The sequence below is a fragment of the Mus musculus genome, chromosome 19, assembly GCF_000001635.26.
Source record: "Mus musculus strain C57BL/6J chromosome 19, GRCm38.p6 C57BL/6J".
NCBI classification, from domain to species: domain Eukaryota; kingdom Metazoa; phylum Chordata; class Mammalia; order Rodentia; family Muridae; genus Mus; species Mus musculus.
Window position 1 is genome coordinate 45,960,723 of NC_000085.6, and position 25,505 is coordinate 45,986,227.

General features: G+C 43.3%; 1 protein-coding gene across 4 annotated transcripts in view; it reads right to left on the reverse strand.

Moving 5' to 3' along the window:
• The window catches only part of Armh3 (armadillo-like helical domain containing 3), a 181,271-nt gene that overhangs the window by 143,361 nt on the left and 12,405 nt on the right, over positions 1 to 25,505 (reverse strand). For all 4 annotated transcript variants that reach the window (XR_386511.3, XM_011247345.3, NM_198296.2 and 1 more), the window contains 7 exons: positions 17,878 to 17,990; positions 14,497 to 14,553; positions 14,245 to 14,391; positions 12,101 to 12,208; positions 5,520 to 5,612; positions 4,640 to 4,714; positions 4,442 to 4,528 (listed from right to left, as the gene is read on the reverse strand). Coding sequence is in view for 3 of the 4 variants with exons in the window: in XM_011247345.3 (XP_011245647.1) it covers positions 4,442 to 4,528; positions 4,640 to 4,714; positions 5,520 to 5,612; positions 12,101 to 12,208; positions 14,245 to 14,391; positions 14,497 to 14,553; positions 17,878 to 17,979 (669 nt within the window). In the remaining variant the exon portion in view is untranslated. The remainder of the gene's footprint in view (positions 1 to 4,441; positions 4,529 to 4,639; positions 4,715 to 5,519; positions 5,613 to 12,100; positions 12,209 to 14,244; positions 14,392 to 14,496; positions 14,554 to 17,877; positions 17,991 to 25,505) is intronic.

Here is a 25,505-nt window from a genome sequence, read left to right on the forward strand (position 1 = left end):
GAGTCCTCAGGGATAGCTGTCCTCTGGGGGAAATTACATCTTCTTTCCCTTAAGACAAGTACTTGTAAGTTGCTAACTTACACTCTCCCCCCAAAGGCTCCCTAACCATTTCAGAGCTACGTGCAAGGACTGATTCACCCACCCGGAAAACAAAGCCACCTCAGGGGTGGGAAGTGGCAGCTGCTTAACAGCCAGAGAGCAGTTTATGGAGCTCTGAGCCCCACATCACACGGCAGGGGGCACTGAAGGAAGGATGTTATTACCCAGGCAACAATCTGGCCAGGACACTGGGGTCTAATGGCTGTCCCATCACTTACAGCACTGGAGATTGACTTGAGTTTTCCCAGACGCAGTCTCAGCTGGGCACATATTCAAACTCATTAACGATATGAGGACTTCTTAAAGTGAGATGAGAGCCAATGACCTGCTTCCCTTAAAAACATCCCCCACCCACGGGATAGGAAGAAAGTTCTCTTAAGGACCAAGCACCAATTCCAGCCCAAGGAGGGCGAGTAATCAAAATGTTCAGACTGGCAACTTTTACAGCTACCAAGAAAATTTATTATTAAGAAACCTAAAACCAAAACTGAAAAACTAATCACCTACATAGATCTCATTTAATCAAGTTTCAAAGCACATCTTTCACAGTAAACTGGGAACAGATGAAGGTTTTGCTTTCTTAACAACCCAAATGTTTATGGTGTTTTATATGACACTACAGACTGTCATGCAAGATCCAATGCAGGTGGGTCCTTGGAAAAGAAAAATCAGCAGTTGGCTGACCTACAGATCTCACCATGTTGACAGCAACAGTAGAAAAAGCAAAGCTTTTTTTCTTTCCAAGACAAGGCCTCACTATGTAGCCTTAGATTCCCTGACTCTCGCTATACTGTGCAGGCTGGCCTTTGGCTCTCAGAGACGCCTGTTGGCTCTGGCCTCCCATCTCCCTGGTGAGGGTGGGAATTAGAGGCATGCACGCTCTCCAGCCACAGCACGTTGTCCTGACAGGACTTCTGCAAGTACTAACCACTCACCTTCCCAAAAGAACACCGTAAGGTGACGGTGAGAATTCAGGAAGGAGCAAGACCAGCATGCGATTGAGTAGCAGTTGAGGAACAAGGAAGGTTGATACTCTAATTCCCCTTACTAATTATGACACGCCACATAAATTACCTAATTCAATCTTCAGTCTCCTCTCCCCTGGTGCTCTGAGCTTAGTTAAGACACATAAAACCCTTAGCAGACCACATGACACACTGAAAGTTCCTTTACTGTGTTCCATAGTTAGTCAGAGGAAGCTCTTCATTTTGAGAGGGGTGTGTGTGTGTGTGTGTGTGTGTGTGTGTGTGTGTGTGTATGTGTGTATGTGTGAGTGACAGAGAGAGACCTGTCCCTGGGTTTCTCACTGGAACCTGGGACTTGAGGCTTGCCAACCGGGAAGGCTGGCTGGCCAGCAAGTTCCAAGGATCTCCTTGTCTCCTTCTCTCCAAACTGGGATTACACACACATGCTCCAGCCTTTTCTCAGAGTGCTGTGGACTGCAATCACATCTGCCGTGTGTGTGTGTGTGTGTGTGTGTGTGTGTGTGTGTGTGTGTGTATGTGTGTGTATTTTATTTATTTACATTTCAAATGGTATCCCCTTTCCCGAGTTCCATCCCCCTCCCCAGAACATCCATCATTTTATGCATGCTTTACCAACAAGGTTATCTCCCCGACCCAGGAAAGTCCTTTACGAAAAGGAGGAAAGGGAAAGGAAAAAAAAGAATGAGAGAGGGAGAGAAGGGGAAAAGGAAGAGAAAAATGGAGGGAGGGAAGGAGGGAAGAAGGGTGGAGAGACGGGGGGGGGGGGGAAGAACTTACAGATAGTTACAATTTAATTTTTCTATTTTAATTTAGGGAAACAACATGCTCAGGGCAGTAGATCCAGCCCAGAAGCCAGGATCTTAGCCCTGCCAGAATCCCTTTCTCCTAAACACTAGTTGCCTGACCAGGGCACCCCCAGCATGATCCTCTTTTCACCCAGCAGAGAGGATGAGAGACGCTCAGACAGAAGTAGAGCTCACTGACTATACTTGCTGTTCCTTCCTTGTTAATTTGTTTTCAACTTTGGGGTCCTAGATTTCCAAGTTCTCCCCATCAGTTTTCATTGTCTCTAAAACAGACTGCATTATTACAATGAGGAATGACTGCACATGATGTCCTTTCCTGATTTCCTTTTGTTTTGCTTTGATTTGGTTTGGTTTTTTGGGGACAGGCTCTCTCTGTGTTAGCCCTGGCTACTGTTCTGAAGCTTGCTCTTGTAGACCAGGTTAAAACTCAGAAACTCACCTGCCTCTCCTCTCAAATGCAGGCGGAGGGGGGGGTCCCCTAGCACACCCAGCTCTTTCCTCATTTCGTGTATCTTAACACTTTTCTGCCTTCTCTGCTTTTAGCTGGTCTCTGATACCTGTACCTCTTTCTAGAAAGGATTATAACTTGCCTTACTGGGCATGAGCTTGACTACTATAGTAGCTAAAATATTCTTTTTTTAAGATTCATTTTCTTTATTATATATAAGTACACTGTAGCTGTCTTCAGTCACTTTTTCTTCTCTCTCTGACCCAGATCACTCTGGACCAAAGATTTATTTATTTATTATATGTAAGTACATTGTAGCTATCTTCAGACACCTCAGAAGAGGGCATCAGATCTCACTATGGATGGTTGTGAACCACCATATGGATGCTGGGATTTGAACTCAGGGCCTTCAGAAGAGCAGTCATTGCTCTTACTTGCTGAGTCATCTCTCCAGCCCTAAAATACTCTTCCTAGCACACCTTCTCCTGGCTTGCATCTCACTGGCCTTTAACTTTGCTATGCTCATCTGGCATTACTGGTGCTCTTGTCAAAGCCTTCCTATTCTACTGCAATTGCAATTCTTTAATAGCATCTGGTAAGTGACATATTCAAAACTTCAAATCTCAAAGAAACTGCAGCCACTAGCCTTGCCCTTCCCGGGTATATTCATTCTCCTGGAGTTTCTGACACAGCAAAGATGTAAAAATACAGTTTTCTCCAGCTACTGGCTGGTTCCCATTTTTCAGGCTGACATTTCGGGGCCCCACGGGGCTAAGCCAGGGTTCAGTTTGCACTTAGAAAAGCCAAGCCACTGGCTCAGGATGGCTGTTTCCATGAACATGCTGTGAAACACTCAGTACTGACATCAGCACATTGCTGTCACACAGAGCACAACCTCTTAACTTTCCTCTGCTGTTTTCCTTGCTGTTGTAAGGGCCTGTGAGTCCAGGGTACCATCCTTTGGTGAGTCATGAACCTTATACTGTTCTCAGAAGGCCCAGAAGCTTTACACAGGACAGCAACCACAGTGGGTACCTCGCCAGCCCTTTCAGATTGCCAATAAAAAAACTGGTATTGGCGATAAAGTACTTGTTTATTTGTAGATCTATACTTCATAGTCAGTTCTGCCAAGAGAATAAAAGTGGCCAGCTCTCGGGATTTCCAGTTCATCAGCATTGTCCTACACACTCCGGTCCCTCCAAGTACTTCCTTCTCACAGCCTCTCCTCCTTACGGTAAGCTACCCATCTCTCCCAGGCTATCTGAATTACACTCAATGATGCAGGCATGGTGGCACAAGTCTGTAGGCTGAGGAGGCTGAGGCAGGAAGATTCCTGAAAGGTAGAAGCCAGCTTAGGCCACAAACCAAGTACAAGAACAGCAGGCATGTGGCCTAATCAGCAAAGTCCTGTCTCAAAAACGGGAGGGGGAGAGGAGAGGGGAGGAGGGGTGTTCCTAAGAGCCAAAAGTTCAAACCAACCAAACAAACAAAACCCCTGAGTATGGTGGCACACTGGTAATCCCAACACTCGGGCACTGAGGGACAACTCCCCACAGACTTGAGGCCAGCTTGAGCTGTAGAGTGAAACTCTGTATTGAACTGAAGAAGGAATTAAGGGAATGAGGGAGGAAGGGAAGAGGGAGGGAAGAAGTAAAAGGGGGGATGGAGGGAAGGAGGGAGGGAGAGGGAGATGAAGACAGAGTCAGGGCTATATAGCAAGACTCTGTTTCTTTTTTAAAAAGAAATATTGGGGGGCAGAGGCTGGAGAGAGGGCTCAGCAGTTTAGAGCACTGGTTTCTCTTCCAGAAGTTGTGGATTCCATCCCAACACCTACACCACTCCCATCATAATTATGTATAACTCCAATTCAAGGGGCTCTGATGCCCTCTTCTGGCCTGCATGGGCACCAGGCACATACATGGTACACAGACATACATGCAGGCAAAATACCCACATACATACAATAAAAATAAATAAAACTTTTTAAGTGAAAAGAGAAAAATATAATTTGCCAAGAACATGTCTCCCACATTAAGCGATCTTTTAGAAATGGCCGAGTCCAGCAAAATGATTATGGAAAACAGCGACTGTAAACCACCTACCTCATATTTTCTGTAATTTACCAGTAAAGCCAAGAGGACGACAGCATCATACCCATGCTCTCTACGACTTGGGGGATGGGACAGTATCTGTAAACAGAGGCAGAGGGTATAACCAAGTCCTGGCTCCTGGGACGGCAGATGAAAAATTTTAAGGGATAGACTATGTAAAAGAGAAAAGTCATCAGAAAGTCGACCTACCTGTAAAATTGCTTCGAATATACTGTTGATCATTACATATTCCAGGATAGTGTTCTGGCTGATATTATCTGTGACCTGAATGCAATAGAAAGCTTTTGAAGGTCTGTAAAAGGCACACAACAGCTCCTGTGTAACTCCTACCCTAGCAGCTAAGTGAAACAGAAATGTTCAAGAGCAAACAAAAATATCCCAAGAACCATTTTCAAGTGAGACACAAGGGAAAGGAAAACTCAGACAATTTAGAGATGGTGGTTCTCCTAGAACAGCCTTCTGACATGGTATGTGTCAACAGGGAGACAGTCCCACGGGTTAAGACATTTGCCACCACGCCTAATAACCTGAGTTCTATCCCAGGTCACACATGGTAGAAGGAAAAAAAAAACAACTCCTAAAATTTGTGACCAACATGACTTATGTGTGGGGAAGGAGATATACAAAATAAAAGTAATTTTTTAAATTTTTAAGTAAAATAAAAAATAAAGTGGTAAGCCGGGCATGGTAGCGCACACCTTTAATCCCAGCACTCCGGAGGCAGAGGCAGGTGGATTTCTGAGTTCGAGGCCAGCCTGGTCTACAGAATGAGTTCCAGGACAGCCAGGGCTACACAGAGAAACCCTGTCTCGAAAAACCAAAAAATAAAAAATAAAAAAAATAAAGTGGTTAAGAATCATAGAGCCTACAGGCTAAAAATTGCAGCAGCTGCTCCATAGATTCCAAATAGCAAAACTACATACAACTAACTTCCTTCTATACGTTCAGACCAAAAGGAATGCTATAATACCCAAAGAGAGAGTTCCTCTTTTATTTTTGGAAGGAATCATTCGACTAGGCTTGATTCAGCTGTAATGACTACCCTTGACAAACATACAAGGTCACTTACAGTCACCAAGCAAAGAAGAAGTTTCAGACATAAACTCTTCAGACTTTCAGAACCTTCTGCACAAAGTAATGAATCCAAACTCTCCATCAAGTTCTGAGGAAAAGAAACATTAAACATTAAAGCAAATCAAGTAACACATAGACCCCATCTTGTACTGTATCATGTTACAAAGGATAATGTGAATAACAGGAATCAACCGTAACATTGCCCTGGTCCAGGCCTTATAAGATTAAAGAAAAGACTTCACTTCAAAGTCTAACTACTTGGGGTAAAATGTTTTAGAACAACTGCAGAGCACAATAAGGAATTCACTCTTGTACTACATGAATGCTTGAAGCTTTGTACATATGGAAACTTTAAAATCAGAACAATGAAGTATTTTGAAAAAGGGAAACCTATTGGTTTAATAACCATACATGAACTTCCTTACTTGTTTTAGAAAGTGCAAGATGCAGGCACACTACAGAGGTGACAGGCATAGTATCAATTCACCACAGGCCACCTGAGCATCAGTGACATCTGATCAGTCTAACAAAGCTAGGTGGGTTCATCAGGACCAACTCCAACTGACAATGTGAGGCTTACACTAAAAAATAGCCTTTAGACATAAACTAATTGAAAGATGAAGCCTTCATACTATGCTAGAGGGAGGAAGGAAAAAATAATCTACATTATATAAAGGAAATGAATTCATGGCTAGAGAAATGGCATCCCAGTAACCACATGGTGGTTCAGCTATTACTCCTATTCCAGAGGATACAACAGCCTCTTCTGGACTCTAAGGGCATCAGGTATGCACATGGTGTGCATAAATACATGCAGGCAAAAACAAAACAAACCTCATATACATAAAACAAATAAATCTTTTTTTTGAAGAGTAAAATTAAGGACTCAGAATGCTGGGATTTCAAAACGAGATGTTTCAGCTGGATGTGCTGATGCCCGCCTTTAACCCCAGCACTGGGGGGGCAGGGGCAGAGGCAGGGAAAGCGTTGTCTAAAATACATAGCAAGTCACTGAGTTCCAGGATAACCAGGACTGCGAAACATAAAGACCCTGTCTCAAAATTAAAATAAAATATAAGATACTTCAGTCAAATGAACATGTGAGCATCTACCCTATACTTTCAAAGTAAGACCTAGATATCTACTTTCAACAGGTTTTTAGTTTAATGGGAAAGACAAAAGCAATTTCAATTTCTCTGACCTCCACACATATACCATGGCATGCATGTGCACAAACACACACACAAATCAATAAATATAGTGAAGTTTATTAATAAAGTAATAACAAGACACTTGATATCAACTCCTAGCCTCAACTCACATGTACACGCACGCACACACGCATGCACCGGCACACCAGAAAAATGTAGGTTTAGCACAGTAGTGCATCCTGTAATCACAGTACTAGGAAGACAAAGACAGGAAGACCCTGGGGCTTGTGAACCAGCCAGTCGAGCCAAACTAACAAGTTTCAAGGTTCTGTAAAAAACCTTGTCTTCAAAAACATGCAGTGGAATTCGATTAGAAGACACTCAATGTTGACCTTTGGCTTCTACAGGCAATGCACCCACACACAAACACATACACAGGCACCTCTCCCTTCCCCTGACACACACTCTCTCTCTTTCTCTCTCTCTCTTTCTCCCTCTCTCTGTGTTTCTGCCCCCCTCTCTTACATACACACACACATACATTCTCTCGCTGTCTCTCTCTGTCTCTTACACACAGAGAGAGAGAGAGAGAGAGAGAGGGAGAGAGAGAGAGAGAGAGAGACTGACTTTCTTGAGAAGGAAAAGCACACAGATAGACTTTGGAATACTCAAGGCACATGAGGATGAGCAGAGGCTAGAAATGTGCTATGTGACAGAATGCTTGCCTAGCTTTCACAAGGCCCTGGGTCAATCCTGAACATAAACAAGACACAGGTCTATAATCCCAGTAGTCAGAAGGAACGTAATTTGGGGTGGAGAGAAGGCAATCAAAACTGGTTTAAGCCAGGCAGTGGTGGCGTGTCAGGGCACTCTGGTGGAGTCAGCTTGTGAGGCAGAAATGCCAAAAAGCTGCTCATGAGAAATGAATTTCTAGGACTCTCCTCCTGGATATTCTGGCGAAAGCCAACTCTCCAGTTTGGATCGGTTTGTCAGGTGAAAAGCCTGGAAGCTGTTTCACGAGGATAAGAGTCCAGGGAAATTTTACTCCCAGAGTTATGGCATCTCTTTCCCTAACCCATTATATTCAAATTTCCACCACATTAATCTAGTGTATAGATTCACGTGCACTTTATTAAGCATCACCTTATAGTAAATGCCTTTTAAGATTGTATTCTAACATAGCTAAAGCCTTTTCCCAGTGTTCTTAGATTCCAGATAGCAGCAAGGAGCTTAACCCATTCAGTAAACAATTAAGCACTTGCCATTTTACTCAGCTGTTTACAGATAGAGACTAAAATTCTCACTGAGATAGAAATTCTTATTACAGACTACATTCCATGCCAAGAGCAAATTAGTATACTATACTGAAAATGGACAGTCTCCAGATATAGATAAGAATTAACGAGGCCTAGAGAATTTTGGGGTCAGTGACACTACATTATTCTTGAGGCGTGTCAAGAGTTAACTACCCTGAGGCAATTAACTCTAAGTGCAAAACTCTTGCCTGGCAGAAAGTGCTAATCTCTAATGTAAACTTTTATCTGGTCCCTACAAATTCCCTTTGTAGTCACTCCTTGCATCTGTGCTAATCTCTAGTGTTATACATTTATCTGGTTCCTTTTGAAGTCACTCCTTTTGCACCTGGAAAAATTCAATGTGCCTTGTTCTGCAATTTATTCTGTATTATAAAAGTCTGATGCTCGACTGGAAAATTACATTCAGATTAAACACCTCTCTTGTGTGTTTGGCTGTCTGTCACTACATCATAATCTTTGCCCATCAACTCTAGAGACTCTTTCCTACGCAGGCACAGGGGACCAGAGGGTCTGCGGCAGTGGCGCATGCCTTTAATCCCAGCACTTGGGAGGCAGGGGCAGGCTGATTTCTGAGTTCGAGGCCAGCCTGGTCTACAAAGTGAGTTCCAGGACAGCCAGGGCTACACAGAGAAACCCTGTCTCGAAACAAACAAACAAACAAACAAACAAAACTGGTTTAAAAATTTATAGTGGTGATACTTGTTCAATTTAAGAATCAACTATATGAGCTGGGCGGTGGTGGCGCACGCCTTTAATCCCAGCACTTAGGAGGCAGAGGCAGGTGGATTTCTGAGTTCGAGGCCAGCCTGGTCTACAGAGTGAGTTCCAGGACAGCCAGGGCTATACAGAGAAACCCTGTCTCGGGGGGAAAAAAAAAAAACCCAAAAAAGAATCAACTATATGATATGTGAATTATTAAAGTGTTATTATAAAAAATAAAAAGATAGTGTCTTAGTGTTAAAGCCCTGTCTATGCACCATGAATGAAACCTTAGGTTCAATTCCCCAGTGTGGGGTAAGGGGAGAAGAAAAAGAAAAACTAACATAGTTTCAAAACAGTGGACATAAAAATCCATGCCAAGTGGTTGTAGCAAACACCTTTAATCCCAGCACTTGGGTGACAAAGACAGGTAGATCTCTGTGAGTTCCAGGACAGCCTAGTCTACATAGCAAGTTCCAGGACAGCCAGGGCTACACAAAAAACCCTGTCTTGATCTTTTCTTTTTTTTTTAAAGAAATTTTATTTATTTATTTATTATATGTAAGTACACTGTAGCTGTCTTCAGACACTCCAGAAGATGGCATCAGATTTCATTACGGATGGTTGTGAGCCACCATGTGGTTGCTGGGATTTGAACTCAGGACCTTCGGAAGAGCAGTCGGCGCTCTTAACCGCTGAGCCATCTCACCAGCCCCGATCTTTTTGTTATTTTGGGGTTTTTTTCTTTTTTTCTTTTTTTTTTTTTTTTGGAGCTGAGGACCGAACCCAAGGCCTTGTGCTTGCTAGACAAGTGCTCTACCACTGAGCTAAATCCCCAACCCCAAAACCTGTCTTGAAAACAAAAAATAAACAAATAAATCGAAGCGCATAGGCTGGAGAAGTGACTCGGAGGCTAAGAGCACTGGAGGCTCTCACAGAGGACCCAGGTTGGATTCCTAGCACTGTCATAACAGTTTACAACCATCCATAACTCCACATCCACCTTCTCTGACTTCCAAGGGCATCAACCATACGCACACAAAACACTCACATACAGCATTTAAAAAAAAGAAATCTAATAAAAATTTTTTCAAAGGTTAGCAAGTGAATAAAAGCACTTGCCTAACAACCAAAGTTCAATACTTAAGACCCACAGGGTGGAAGGACAGAACCAAATTCTCAACTATTCCACATGTTTGCAAGTATGCAAATAAATAAATTCATAAGCATAATTCTAAAAAATTAATTCAAGGGACTGGAGAGATGACTCAGCAATTAAGAGCATTGGCTGCTCTTCCAGAGGTCCTGAGTTCTATTCCCAGCAACTACATGGTGGCTCACAACCATCTGGAATGGGATCCTACCCACGTCCTCTTCTGACATGTAGGCATACATACAAATAGAGTAAGCACTCATATATATTAAGTAAATAAATAAATAAATCTTTTCCAAAAATTTAATTCAAGCCAACCATCATAGCATGTGCCAACAATCTGAGCCTACTTAAGAGGTTGGAACAGGAAGAATTATTTGAACTCATAGGTTCAAGGCCAGCCTGGGCAACATAACTAGACCCATCTCAAAAGGAAAACTGGTGTGGTCATGGTGGTGTACAGCCATAACCCCAACAGTTGGAAGATGGAAGGAAAAAAAATCAAGACTTTAATGTCCAGTTATCTCAAGAGGCAAGAAAGGACACAAAGTCTGAAACACAGCAAAAGATATAGTCAACAAACTGCTAATATCAAGAGGAGCTCTTGGGTCTCATCAGACTCAGCAAAAATGAAGAAGCTTATTTGAACATGAGAAATGACCAAGGGCTGCAGTGCAGACTATACACTTATGACCAACGATAGAAGGAACTGGGACTACTTCAGAAACTGATGAAGAGATACATCAGTTGCCTCATTGAGAGTTGGCTCAAACAATAACTTATCCTGTGAACAAACTTGGAGACTTTGCATAATTAATTGCCTCTTCAAATGTATAAAGCATACAAAGAAAGACACTAAAGACCTGAGGAGGGGACGGGTGTGGTGGCACATGCCTTTAATCCCAGCACTTGGGAGGCAGAGGCAGGCGGATTTTGAGTTCGAGGCCAGCCTGGTCTACAGAGTGAGTTCCAGGACAGCCAGGGCTACACAGAGAAACCCTGTCTCAAAAAAACAAAACAAAACAAAACAAAACAAAACAAAACTGAGGAGGGCCAGCAAGATGGCTCAGCAGGTAAAGATGCTTCCACACAAGCCTGATGACCTGAGTCAGACTTCGGCCTGCACGTGTGCACCATGGCGTGCGTGCTCACAAACATTACATAGACAGGCACACAACAATTCTTCCAATGGCCAGAGGATCATCCCCTCTGCAATGAATCCATGTGTAAGTGAGTCCCAGCCCGTCAGGCTCAGGGCACCCAGGAAACATCACTAAGAGGCTGCCTCAGGAGCTGGTTTCCCTGTCTGCACAGTGGTCTCTGATGGCTTTTCCCTCTGTCTGCACAGTGGTCTCTGATGGCTTTTCTTTATACTTAATGTTTTCGTTTTTTTAAACTTGAGACAGACAAGCTGAAAAGATGGTTGAGTGCTTAAAAACATTCGTTGTTATTGTAGAGGATCCATAATCGGTTCCCAGCACCCTCAACAGGCTCAAAATCATTCATAACTCCAATTCGAAAGGATCCAATACCCTCTTCAGACCTTTCAGACACCAAGCACACATGAAGTACACAGATTTACATGCAGACGAACACTCATAAACATAAAATAAATAAACCTAAAAATAAAGTATAAAAAATGTTTTTTAAAAAGGTTCTACCCTCTGTAAGTCTGAAGCCAGCCTCAACTCTGTAAGACCCTGTATCAAATACCTAAAAGCAGGCGAGGATGGACTCTGCGTGACAGCCCCCACCATGCGAACACCATGGACTGATCACCAGCACCACAAATCGCTGACCTTGTAACTTCTCATATTTTATCTAAGTTCAGAAATGTCAGACAAAGCTGGGCATGGCGGTTCACACCTTTAAACCCAGAACTCAAGAGACAGAGGCAAGTGGATCTCTGTTAAGTTTGAACAAGCCTCGTCTACATAGTGAATTCCAGGACAGCCAGGGTTATGTAGAGAGACCCTGTCTCAAAAAAGGAAAGGAAAGGAAAGGAAAGGAAAGGAAAGGAAAGGAAAGGAAAGGAAAGGAAAGGAAAGGAAAGGAAAGGAAAGGAAAGGAAAGGAAAGGAAAGGAAAAAGAGAAGAGAAGAGAAGAGAAGAGAAGAGAAGAGAAGAGAAGAGAAGAGAAGAGAAGAGAAGAGAAGAGAAGAGAAGAGAAGGTAAATCTCCTAGTATGTCTGACTGCAGGCAATATTCACATCAGCTGTCAGACAGCTGTGCAGTCATGCGCACATCTGGCGCCTCACCTTCATGCACAGCTCTGCCTTGTCAAAGCCCATCAGCATATTAATGATGTCAAATCCAGACGTAGATTTATTCTTCTGGTGGACTCCTCGAATAAGTGCACACAAGGTCTGCAGAAATGAGAAAAAGAATTCTTTCTAGAGAAGAAGTCTCCACACTAGGGGTACACTAAGTCTGTAGCCTCCCACTGCAACTACAGAACTACGTCTTGACTAGCCAAGCCTTCAATTTCTGTTACTCTGAATTTGAAAACAGCTTGAGTGTTAACATATAAAACCCACAAAATTAATAAACAACAGCACACCTGTAATCCCAGCACTGAAGAGATGGAGGAAGAACAATCAGTAGTTCAAGGTGAGGGTCAGAGAGCTAGCTGAGCAGATAAAGGCACTTGCTGCCAAGTCTGACAAAAGAACCAACTCTCACAAGCTGGTCTCTGACTCCACAGATGCTTGTGACATGAACATGCATACGAATATACATACAAACACACATTCATGAGTGTACACATACACAAGAGGGTTGCCTGGGTTTTCTGGCCACTAACCTAACTAAAACACAGTGAGCTATAGCTGGGTGACCCTATATCTGGGGAATAAGGCAGACAGTAATAGACATACCACTTCCATCTCTGAAGGGAAAAAAGTGAGGAGCTGGAGAAATGGTTCAGATGGCAAAGGGCTTGCCCTACAAGCCTGGTGACCCGACCTGCTTGATACCTGGAACCAGGTACAAGTGGAAGCAAAGAAGCAATCATCACACAGCCTCTAGGAGCACTGTGGCATGACCACTCCCCATACACACTATACAAGGTAAATACAGTTTTTGTTATTTTTGCTTACTTTGAGACAGGATCTCACTACATAGATGTGGCTGGCCTAAAACTCCCTATATAAATCAACCTAGTGCCGGGCAGTGGTGGCGTACACCTTTAATCCCAGCACCTGGGGAGGCAGAAGCAGGTGGATTTCTAAGTTCAAGACCAGCCTGGTCTACCAAATAAGTTCCACGACAGCAGGGCTACACAGAGAAACCCTGTCTCGAAAGAAAAAAAAAAAAAAACAAAACATCCTAGCTTCCAACTCACAAAAGTCCCCCTGCCTCTGCCTCCCAAGTACTGGGATTAAAGGGGTACCCACAATAAAATTTGTTTAGAGATTTATCTTTTAGCTTACATGTATGGATGTTTGCCTACATGTGTGTCTATGAAACCACTATGTAAGAAGAAAAGGACGTTGGATCCTCTGGAACTGGAATTACAAACAGCTGTCAGCAGCCATGTAACTGCTGGGAACTGAACCCAGGTCCTCTATAAGAGCAACAAGTGTTATTGATTCCTAAGCCATCTCTCTAGACCCCTCTCCAGTAAGATTTTTTTTTATTATTAAAAAAATAAAAATAACAAGGTATGAAGTAATTGTGGAAAATATCCAGTGTATCTGGCCTCCGCAAATACAAACATATATACATACACCACACACAGATACACACACACAAATAATAATATAATAGTAATAATAATAATAATAATGCAGGAAACTATTTAGCTTAGACTGGAGAGCTGGGTTAGTGGTAAGAGTACATGCTGCTCGTTCAGAAGACCCAAGGTTGATCCACAGCACCCAAGTTGGGTGATTTACAACCAGCTGTAATTATAGCACCAAAGGGTTCTATATCCTCTTCTGGTTTACAGATACCTGTAATCGTATGACACAAAGACACATAATTTAAATTAATAGTAATAAATGTGTTAATTATTTTTATGTTTTACCTGAACACCTGTCTGTATACCACATACATGCCATGTGTCCACAGAGGCCAGAAGAGCGCACTGGATCCCTTAGGACTGCAGTTGCAGACAGTTCTAAACTGCCATATGGGTGCTGGGAATTGAACCCTGGTTGTCTCAAGAGCAGCCAGTGCTCTTAACCAATAAGCTATCTTTCCAGCCTATAATAAATGTTTTTTAAAAACTAAATATAACAAGAAGATGGCTAACACGACAGATGTTTTATTTTAAAAAATTAGAACTAAAAAGGAAAAAAACCCCAAACCAAATCTGACACCTAAAGGCTCGCCAGCTTCTACAGGTGAGCTGTAGCTCTGCTCTCCTGGTACACAGAGCTCCCCGACTCCCAGCCTGTACCTGCAAGGCGTTGACAACTCGGATTGGATGCTCCTCCCCCAGAGCCTGGATGCAGTGTTGAAATAAGCAGTTAATGTTGTCCTTGATCTTCATCAGCTCCTCCCCATCCAGGGACTCTAGCTTGCCTTCCAGATACTCCAAATTCACCTGCCAGAGAGACAATGAGGGCCTGAGCGGACTGCCAGGGCAGCACTCAGAACACATAAGACAATCTTACCTAGCAGAGAGCTCCAACATGCCACCTGCTCCTACCTTCATGAGGAAGAGTTCCTCCCAAAACCGTGGACTACACTTACTGGGGTCCTCCGTCTGAAATAAAAAAATAAGCATGTTCAACTTTATTGCAAACTCAAAAAACATCAAAAAATACTGTCAGCTTTACTTGTCATATTTAACTTTGAAAATGCTGTCTTTATCTTAAACTACAACAACAGAGAAAGAGAACAACATTTTCCATAGGCAGTGTATGGATATATATTCCCTACACTGAAAGTAAAACATGGCTCAAAACATTTCCTTTAAATACTTCTCTTTTAAATAAATAAATAAAAATTAAAAGTTAGGCCGGCAGACATAGTAGTACAAGCCTTTAAGCCAGTGTTTGGAAGGCAGAGGCAGGTGGATCTCTTATGAGTTCAAGGTCAGCCTGGTTCACATATCTAGTTCCAGAACAGCAAGGAATACATAGAAAGATCTTGTCTCAATCAATCAATCAATCAATAAGGGCTGGAAAGAACCTGGGCTATTCTTCCAAAAGACCTGGATTCAATTCTCAGCGCCCACACAGCAGCTCACAAAAGTCTCTAACTCCAGTTCCGGGAAATCCAAACGCCTTCTTCTGGCCTTCTCAGGCACTGGTCACACACAGTACACATACATGCAGGCAAAATACCCTCACACATAAAACAAAAATAAATCTTTAAAATAAAACTACATGCACAAACACACACCCTCTGTCACCCTCAGGTACATAACAAGGCCAGCCTGTGACACATGAGACTCTGTCTCAAAATAAGAAGTAGTCCTGTTAAGATTCCACTATCTACTTATTTTTATCTTCTCTGTATTGTATCTACTCTGAATTTGTTCTCAATAAACCAGATACGGTGCACAGGAATGTAACCTGAATGCTTAGGGTGCTGAGACAGGACTATCATTAAGTCCCAAGCCAGACTAACAAGATACTGTTTCAAAAAAAAAAAAAAAAAACCCACAAATTCTGATTTTAAGGCCTGCCAATAATTAGAAGTGTTTCATCTGAGTGCACTATTTTGAGTGTGGCAAAGCTGAAAGTGGGGGTTAGTTACAAGTCAAGATGGAGTTCCATCCCTCTGTTCTGAGACAAATGACTTCATCTATGAAATGAGAGAGTATTGTGACCAGCAGCATGGCTCAGCAGGTAAAGGCCCTTGGCACCAACCCTGATGGCCTGAGTTTGATCCTTAAGAACTGCATGATGGAAGAAGAAAACAGCTGCTCTCTGACACCTCCAACTTGGATCTCACTACATAGCCCTAAATGGAATGGTGTGTGTGTGTGTGTGTGTGTGTGTGTGTGTGTGTGTATGTATGTATGTATTTTTCTAATTTATATTTGAAGGCTGAAATAAATATCCAATCTAATACAGAATAATTCTGTAGTCCCCCACATAACTAGAGAGTGAGGATGTCTGATTACTTATTCTATCTACCAATAACTTGAGATAGAATATAGCAATGCTTCTTTCTTAAAATGTCTGAAATTGAAATTACAGAATTCAAGATACAAAAGAAAATCCCTAGGACATCTATCATTTTAAAAACGGAGAGGCTCTTTAGGTAAGAAAAAGAAACACAGGAAGGAAGGAAGGAAGGAAGGAAGGAAGGAAGGAAGGAAGGAAGGAGGGAGGGAGGGAGGGAGGGAGGGAGGGAAGGGAGGGAGGAAGGAAGGAAGGAAGGAAGGAAGGAAGGAAGGAAGGAAAATAATCATAAAAAAATGAGTCACGAGGGCTGGAGAGATGGCTCAGTGATAAAGAGCACTGACTGCTCTTCCAGAGGTCCTGAGTTCAATTCCCAGCAACCACATGGTGGCTCACAACCATCCGTAATGGGATCCTAAGCCCTCTTCTGGTGTGTCTGAAGACAGCTACAAGGGACTTCATATAAATAAAATAAATCTTTTTAAAAAATGAGTCACAAGACTGAAGAGACAGCTTAGTTAAAACCACTTGCTGCTCTTCCAAAGGACCAGATTTTTAGTCCAAACACCAACATCAGGCGTCTAACAAGCACATGTAACTCCAGCTCCACGGTATCAGATTCCGATTCCCTCTTCTGACATTTTGTCAAGACAGGGTTTCTCTGTGTAGCCCTGGCTGTCCTGGAACTCACTCTATAGACCAACCAGGATGGCCTAGAACTCTTAGGAATCTGAGCTTGTCCCTCTGCCTCCTGAGTGCTAGAATTGAAGGCATGTACCACCACCACCACCCAACTGACAAATCTTTTTTAAAAGAGAAAAGTTGGGTCAGTAGGATAGCTCAGACAGTATAGGTTCAAAAACCTGGTGACCTGAGTTCAACCCCTGGGACCCACACAAAGGTGAAAAGACAGAATGTACTACCACAATCTTGTCCTCTGACCTCCACACATACTCCATGGAAATAATAAATAAATAATATTTCTTAAAGATATCTGGGGAGCTGAAAAGATATCTCAGAGATTAACTGCAAGTTTCGCTCTTGCGGAGAACACCATAGTTTGGTTCCCAGCACCCTTATGGCAGCTCACAATCGTTGCCCTGAGCTGCGCTCTTAGCAAAGCAGTAGCCGTTTTGTTCCATGCCTTCCAGTCACTGACACGGAAGAATAGCTTGACTCAGAGCAGGGTCAAGCTGCCCACATACCCTGGTATACTCTGAAGCATATTACTATTAGTTTTCTTAAAAATTCCCCAACTGAAGCCTTCTCGCAGGGCCAAGTGAGACAGAGGTAACTTCAGTTCCAGGGGATCTGACACCCTCCCACAGGCACATGTGTAATATAAGGAACGCACCAATGCAAATAAAATTAAATAAATTCGATTTTTTTTTTTTTTTTTTTGGTTTTTCGAGACAGGGTTTCTCTGTGTAGCCCTGGCTGTCCTGGAACTCACTCTGTAGACCAGGCTGGCCTTGAACTCAGAAATCCGCCTGCCTCTGCCTCCGGAGTGCTGGGATTAAAGGCGTGCGCCACCACGCCCGGCTCGATTTTTAAAAAAAGAGTATTTGGACTAAAAAAACCGAAGAGTCAAGGTTAGGTATGGTGGTTCATGCCTATAATTGCAGCGCTCCAGGCGATGTGGCTGGAGGATCACTGAGTGTGACGACAGCTTGAGCTACACAGTGAGTTCCAGGCCAGCCTGAACTACACAGCAAGACTCTTGCTAAACACAAAGGACCAGCCAGATGACTCTGAGTAGAAGAACCAAGCCAGAGGGTCTGAGTTCAGCCTCAGAACCTAAACAGTGGGATGCACTGTGGCTTGTCTTCTGTACTTGTTCAAACACACATATGTGTACATACATAGAGATAAATTAAACACAACTTTAATTTTTCTTTTTTTAAAGAAACAGAAAACCAATCTAGCTGTGCAGGACAGCGGGGCCCAGGCCTTACCATGAAAATCTCATCATACATCAGCACCACTTTTTCCTTTAGAGGCTTTTTTGAGGCTGAAGATTTCCGGAGCAAGCCTCCCCGTTTCTCTACTTGTGCCATGGCTAGAGAACCTGTGGGGGAGGGGGAGACACATTTTAGGACAGTGTAAATATGACACCATAACAGAAGAAATACTTCGGGATGCATTTGTTCCAACCCACAGAGAATAGACCTAATGCAGACACCAACTCCAGGTGGTGATGATGTGTGCGGCAATATAGATTTGTCAACTGTAACAAATACAGAATGGGACAAGTTGTGGACGTGCAAAACCACAGAACTTATGGACTACCACACCTTTCTCTCAATTTTACTATGAACCAAATGCCTGTAAAAAACAAAACTCATTTGAAAAACAAATTGGAGCATTGAATTACTGGTGATTCGTGCCTGTACCTGGGAGGCAGAGGGAAAGACAAGATGATCAAAGGTTCAGGATCATCCTTAGCTGTACAGAGTTCAAGGCCAGTCTGAGCTATGGGAACACTGTCTTAAAGAGCTGGAGAGATAGATGGCTGTGAGTTCAATTCTCAGCAACCACGAAGTGGCTCACAACCATCTATAATGTGGTCTGATGCCCTCTTCTGGCATGCAGGTGTGCATCTGCCTAAAGTACTCAAATACATAAAATAAATTAATAAATCTTTTTTGTTTGTTTGTTTTTTGTTTTTCAAGACAGGGTTTCTCTGTGTAGCCCTGGCTGTCCTGGAACTCACTCTGTAGACCAGGCTGGCCTCGAACTCAGAAATCTGCCTGCCTCTGCCTTCTGCCTCCAGAGTGCTGGGATTAAAGGCGTGCGCCACCACACCTGGCTTAATAAATCTTAAAAGAAAAAAAAAAATGGAAGGAGAGAAGGGAGAGAGGGAGGGAGGGTGAACAGGCAGACAGGCAGGGCCAGGGCCAGACACTTTAGGATACTACAGAATCTATTGAAATATCATTCAATGGGAATTTTTTATGAAGAAGAAATGATAAATAATGGCTATAGATCTTATTCATTAGCCCCCTCCCCAGATCATGTAATATCAAGACTTAAAATATTAATTGCCCCATAACACAATACATTTTAAATCCATAGAAAGTGCCAGTGGCTGAAGCTTAGGGCTGATCTAAAAGCAAACAGGAAAGCGTTGTAGAAGTCTGGCCACACACACATCAGAGGAGGAAAGAAGGCAGGCTGCAGAGCTCGCAGTGCCCACAGAACGATGGTGAAATTAAATTTCAAATATTGATCGCGCTGAGGACCATTAGGGCAGGAAGTCCACTACAGACTCATGTGCTCCATCGATCAGGTCCTCACCACTGCAGGGCACTTGCCCTTCACTGCCTCATAAATCACACTGCACTTGACTGTCTTCACAAGTCCTAGGAAAGAGACTATAGGCAGAAAACAGAAGTTAAGAAGCCAAAAATAAATATGATTTCAAAATAATAGTAATATGCTACTTTCAAACTTAACTGTATAAATTTAGAATACTATTGTAGAACAAACTTAAACTTATTTTTTGGTCCTATAGAAAAGCAGTTCTAGAATCTTTACATCTTCAAGGAACTCTCAATTCTTTTTCAACTGAGACTTAAAATCCCACAGGTCTCCAGTGCATATTTACATACATTCCCTCCCCTCCCTCATTTGTTTTCTTATTAGCCAAGTCCCAGCTCTCTTAAATCCTGATCTCTGTGTATGAAATCTGGGCCCACACAAGACAAACAGGAGAACACTAGGGAAAGGTCTGATTTTACCTCTAGATAAACTCAAAGACATTGAACTCATTTTATAAAATTAATTTTGAAAATATATACTACCTCTCAAATAAAAACCAAAATTTTACTTGAATATAAGAGATGCACCCAATAGTACAAAAGATTCTTAGATATCATCTTTCCCTGATATATACAGCCAAAAAGGGAGAGTCCCACCTCTGACAATGTACCAGGCACAGGTAACTTCTCCAAACAGGTATTAAACACCTTTATCCTAAGAACTACATCATATACTTCTCTTAGAAACACTTGGTTCATGGGAATGCTCACCAGAAGTCGTTTACCAATTCTGAGATGGGAAGGAATTCTTCTAAAAAAAAAGTGCACACTTGCAGTCCAGATCAGCCTGAGATATACATAGAAGTTCCAGGATAGCCTAACAGGTGACATGGCTCAGTGGGTAAAGACACTACCAAACCTGAAGACCTTAATCCATATCTCAGGAACCTACAAGGTACAAGGAGAGAACCAACCACCCAGTTGTCCTCTGACCTCCGCTTGTATGCCGTGGGTCACATGCACCCACACAAAGACATAACTGTAATAAAAATACTTACACTTTGACCAGATGTGATGGTTTGCATCTCTAATTCTACCTCTCAGAAGCTGAGGCAGGAGGACCATTAAGAGTTCAAGGTAGGGGACTGGAAAGATGGCTCACACTGACTGCTCTTCTAGAGGTCCTGAGTTTAATTCCCAGCAACCACATGATGGCTCACAACTATCTGTAATGGGATCCGATGCCCTCTTCTGGTGTGTCTGAAGACAGCAAAAGTGTACTTATGTAGAATAACAAATAAATCAAAAAAAAAAAAAAAACCCTCAAATATAGTGAGCATTCTTTAGGTGACCAGGCACCAGGATGCAACAAAATACAGACTAAAAAAGATACCTGTGGATAGAATTTTCATCCAAGGAGATAAAACAATTAAGATGAGACATCTTCAAGTGCCTTGAAGACAAACTGCCTAAGGGGACCACTTTAGGAGATTAGAGAAGATCTCAATGAGAAAGTGACACTAGGTGTGATGGTTTGAATAGGTTTGGCCCCATAGGTTCAAGTGTTTGAATGTGTGGCCATGGAGAGTGGCACTAGTAGGAAGATGCATGTGGCCTTGTTGAAGGAAATGTGTCTAAGTTTAGATGAGCTTTGAGGTCTCCTATGCGCAGGCTCCAGTGCGAAGGTAGCTCCGGGTGCCTGCAGAAGACAGTCTCTTCCTGGCTGCCTTGGGGTTAAGATGTAGAATTCTTGATCCTCCAGCATTATGTGTGCCTGAAACTGTAAGTCAGCCCTATTAAATGTTTCCTTTGTAGGAGTTGCCTTGGTCATGGTGTCTCTTCACAGCAATAAAACCCTAAATAAGACACTAGACTTAAATAACAGGAGGAAACCAGCCTCCTGAACCTTGGGGGAAAGTGTTGAAGATGGAGAGAAGGTCAGGTACAATAAACCCAAGGTCTGAGCACACAAACAGGTTCAGACAGAAACACCAGAGCCTACATTAGGGTGAACCCTTTTTGAAAAGCTTCTGTGAAGTTTCTCGAAGGGGTTATCTTATACTTCTAGGTTGTGTGTAGGTTTGGTTTGGTTTGGCTTAGGGAGGGCCTTTCACATTACAGACAAGTGATCCACCACTGAATTATATTCCTAGCCCTTGCTTTTCAAATATATAGAGAACTCAAGAGATGGCAAAGCTGCTCAGTAGGACAGGTGCATTTTGGGATCACAGGAACGGATTCCTGCAAGCTGTTCTCTGATCTCTGCATGTGCGCCTCAACACACATAAATAAATACACACTCACGCAGTAAATGTAATAATTTGTAAAAAGTTTTAAGGGAGCTGGAGAAACTGCTCAGTCATTAGAAGAGCTTGCTGCTCTTGCAGAGTTTGATGTCTAGAACTCAAACAGGAGGCTCACAACAGCCTACAACTCTGGTTCCAGGACATCGGATGCTGCCTTCTGGCCCACACTCTTTGGCCTCAGCAAGCAAGTAACTACTCATGTGTGCACATATATACTTATGGGTACACTTACACATAATAAATATTTAAAATTCTTTAAAAAGAGTATTGAAATATTTCTCAGCAGAGAGGCTTAAGAGATGGCTCAGTCATAAGAACTGATGCTGCTCTTGCAGAGGTCCTGAGATTGGGCTCCAGCACCCAAACTGCACTTGGAGGCGGAACGAACGGAGACCCTTCATTCACATGAACAAACCTACATTCGAACACATGAGCATACATAGAATATAAAAACTATCTGGGCGATGGTGGCTTGTACCTTTAATCCCAGCACTTGGGAGGCAGAGGCAGGCAGATTTCTGAGTTCAAGATCAGCCTGGTCTATAAAGTGAGTTCCAGGACAGCCAGGGCTATATAGAAAAACCCTGTCTTGGAAAAAAAAAAAAAAAAAAAAAAAAAAAGAAGAAGAATGAGCTCTAAGACAATCAAGGCTACACAGAGAATTCCTGTCTCGAATAATTATTATTAAAAGTATCTCAGAAAATGGAAAAATTATAATACAGTCATACAATTTAATATACAGAAAATTAAAAGACATTAATAATACATGAAACATGGGGGTTAAAGAGATGGCCAGTGGACTTCTAGAGGACCCTGGAACAATTTCCAGCAACCACATGGCAGCTCACAACTGTCTGAAACTCCAATTCCAGGGGATCTGGCACCCTTACACAGGAATATATACATTCAAGCAAACACCAATGCATATAAAATAAAAGTAAATAAATCAGCCAGGGTTGGGAAGAATGATGTCACAAGCCTTTAATTCCAGGACTGGAGAGGCAGAGACAGTCAGATCTCTGGCTTTGAGGTCAGCCTGGGCTCACTACAGAGTAAGTCCAGGACAACTTGGGCTATACAGAGAAACCCTGTCTCAAAGCAAACAAACAAACAAACAAACAAACAAAACAAAACAAAAAAATCACACAAAAACAAACAAGTAAAAAGTGATTCATGAAACAGCAGTTAACCTTCACAGAAATGCTACATAGAAGAGTACAGCCTGCTGATTCCATTTCTGTAAGATCAAAAGACAAAACTCATCTACAGTGACAGAGCTGGGACAGCAGCAGGGAGACAGTAGCAAAGAAGCACAAGAAAACCTTCTGAGATCCCAGGAATGCGTCACTCTGGTGTCAGTAAGGGTTAAGCAAAATTTTGGGGGGTTAGAGGGGTTGAGACAGGGTTTCTCTGTGTAGCCCTGGCTGTCCTGGAACTCACTCTGTAGACCAGGCTGGCCTCGAACACAGAGATCCACCTGCCTCTGCCTACCAAGTGCTGGGACTAAAGGCATGTGCCACCATGCCTGGCTGCAACAAGTACTCTTAACCACTGAGCCATCTCTCCAATCCCTTGTAAACATTACTTAAAAGATGACATCACACTAACTTATTTTTTAAGTCAGGATCTCTTACAGCCCAGGCTGACTCAAACTGTGGGTAACTATGAACGGCTAATCCTCCTGCTTCCACCATGCAGGTGCTGAGATGACAAGCATGCACCACTATGCCCAATTTTATGCACGTTTTAGGTTGCCTTCTGTTGCTGTGAAAAAGACTATGACCAAAAGCATCTTGGGAAGGAAAGAGTTTATGTCAGCCTACAGCTTATAGTTCATCATTAAGTCAGGGCACAAACTCAAGGCAGGAACCTAGAGGCAGGAGTTGAAGCAGGGATCATGAAAGAACAATACTCATTAACAGGCTCCCATGGCTTGCTTAGCCTACTTTGTTATAGCGCCTGGGACATCTGCCCAGGATAGTGGAGACCACAGTGGATTGGGCCTTTCCACACCAATCATCCATCAATCAAGAAAGTGTCCCCTAGACTTGCCTACAGGCCAATCTGAAGGAAGCATTCTATCAGTTGAAGTCCCCTCTTCTCAGATGAGCCTAGCTTGTGTCAAGTTGGAAACAAAAACAAACTAACTAACTAACTCACTGCTGCAATGTTAATTGAGCAAATTTAGTCCTCTGGGCATAATTATCCACCAAACTTGATTATAAATGGAAAGACATTGTCTTAGGGTTACTATCACTGTAATGAAACTCCATGGCCAAAAGCAACTTGGAGAGGAAAGGGTTTATTTGGCTTACACTGCACAGTCCATCATTGAGGAAGTCAGGACAGGAACTCAAGCAGAACAGAAACCTGCATCAGGAGCTATGCAGAGGCCACAGTGGGAACCTGCTTACTGGCTTGTTTCACATGGCTTGCTCAGCCTGCTTTCTTATAAAACCCAGGACCACCAGCCCAAGGATGGCACCACCCACAATGGCTGGGTCCTCTCCAAAGAATCACTAATTAAAAAAATAGCCTACAGGTGGGCATGGTGGCACACACCATTAATTCCAGCTCTGGAAAGGCAGTCAGGTGGATCTCTGTGAGTTCTAGGCCAGCCTGGTCTGGGTTCCAGGACAACCAGGCTACACAGAGAAACCCTGTCTTGGGGGAGAGGGGAGTGAGGGTGGGGGAAGAGAAACGAAGGAAGGAAGGAAGGAAGGAAGGAAGGAAGGAAGGAAGGAAGGAAGGAGGGAAGGAGGGAAGGAGGGAAGGAGGGAAGGAAGGAAGGAAGGAAGGAAGGGAGGAAGGAAGGGAAGGGGGAAGGGAAGGGGGAAGGGAAGGGGGAAGGGAAGGGGGAAGGGAGGGGGGAAGGGAAGGGGGAAGGGAAGGGGGAAGGGAAGGGGGAAGGGAAGGGGGAAGGGAAGGGGGAAGGGAAGGGGGAAGGGAAGGGGGAAGGGAAGGGGGAAGAAGGGAAGGGGGAAGAAGGGAAGGGGGAAGAAGGGAAGGGGGAAGGGAAGGGGGAAGGGGGAAGGGAAGGGGGAAGGGAAGGGAAGGGGGAAGGGAAGGGAAGGGGGAAGGGGGAAGGGGGAAGGGGGAAGGGGGAAGGGGGAAGGGGGAAGGGGGAAGGGAAGGGGGAAGGGAAGGGGGGAAGGGAAGGGAAGGGAAGGGAAGGGAAGGGAAGGGAAGGGAAGGGAAGGGAAGGGAAGGGAAGGGAAGGGAAGGGAAGGGAAGGAGGGAGGGAGGGAGAGAGAGAGAGAGAGAGAGAGAGAGAGAGAGAGAGAAAGGGCCCTACAACTAGATCTTATGGAGGCATTTTCTCAATTAAGGTTTCCGCCTTTCAAATAACTCTAGTTTGTGTCAAGTTCACATCAAACACTATAAACCAAGAAGAGAAAGATGAAATGGGGAATAATTCAAGTACAGGTCTGAGAGTACATTCAGTACTACAGAGCGATGATTCCCTGATTTAGATTCCCCTAAAGTACCTCCTAACTATATAGACTCCTAACCCTTCCCACTACTGAATCAGACTGCTAAGATAAAGACTAGGAGTCTACATTTTCCTCTATTGAGGTACAGTCTGTCTATCTGGCTATCCACAGCTGAAGAGGGAGTCCTACATTTTTTTTTTTTAAAGATTTATTTATTGATTATATGTAAGTACACTGTAGCTGTCTTCAGACACTCCAGAAGAGGGAGTCAGATCTCATTACGGATGGTTGTGAGCCACCATGTGGTTGCTGGGATTTGAACTCTGGACCTTCGGAAGAGCAGTCGGGTGCTCTTACCCACTGAGCCATCTCACCAGCCCGAGTCCTACATTTTTAACAATCACTCCAGATCACTGGATCCTAACTGCCCCAGAAGACACTTGTCAATGTCTAGAGACATTTCTGGTTGTCCTAACCCAGAGAAATATCAATAGAATCTACTGGAGAGAGTCCAAAGACCAGGGGTATTGCTAAGCATTCTACAATGCACAGGAAACCCTCTCCAACAATGAAGTACCCACCC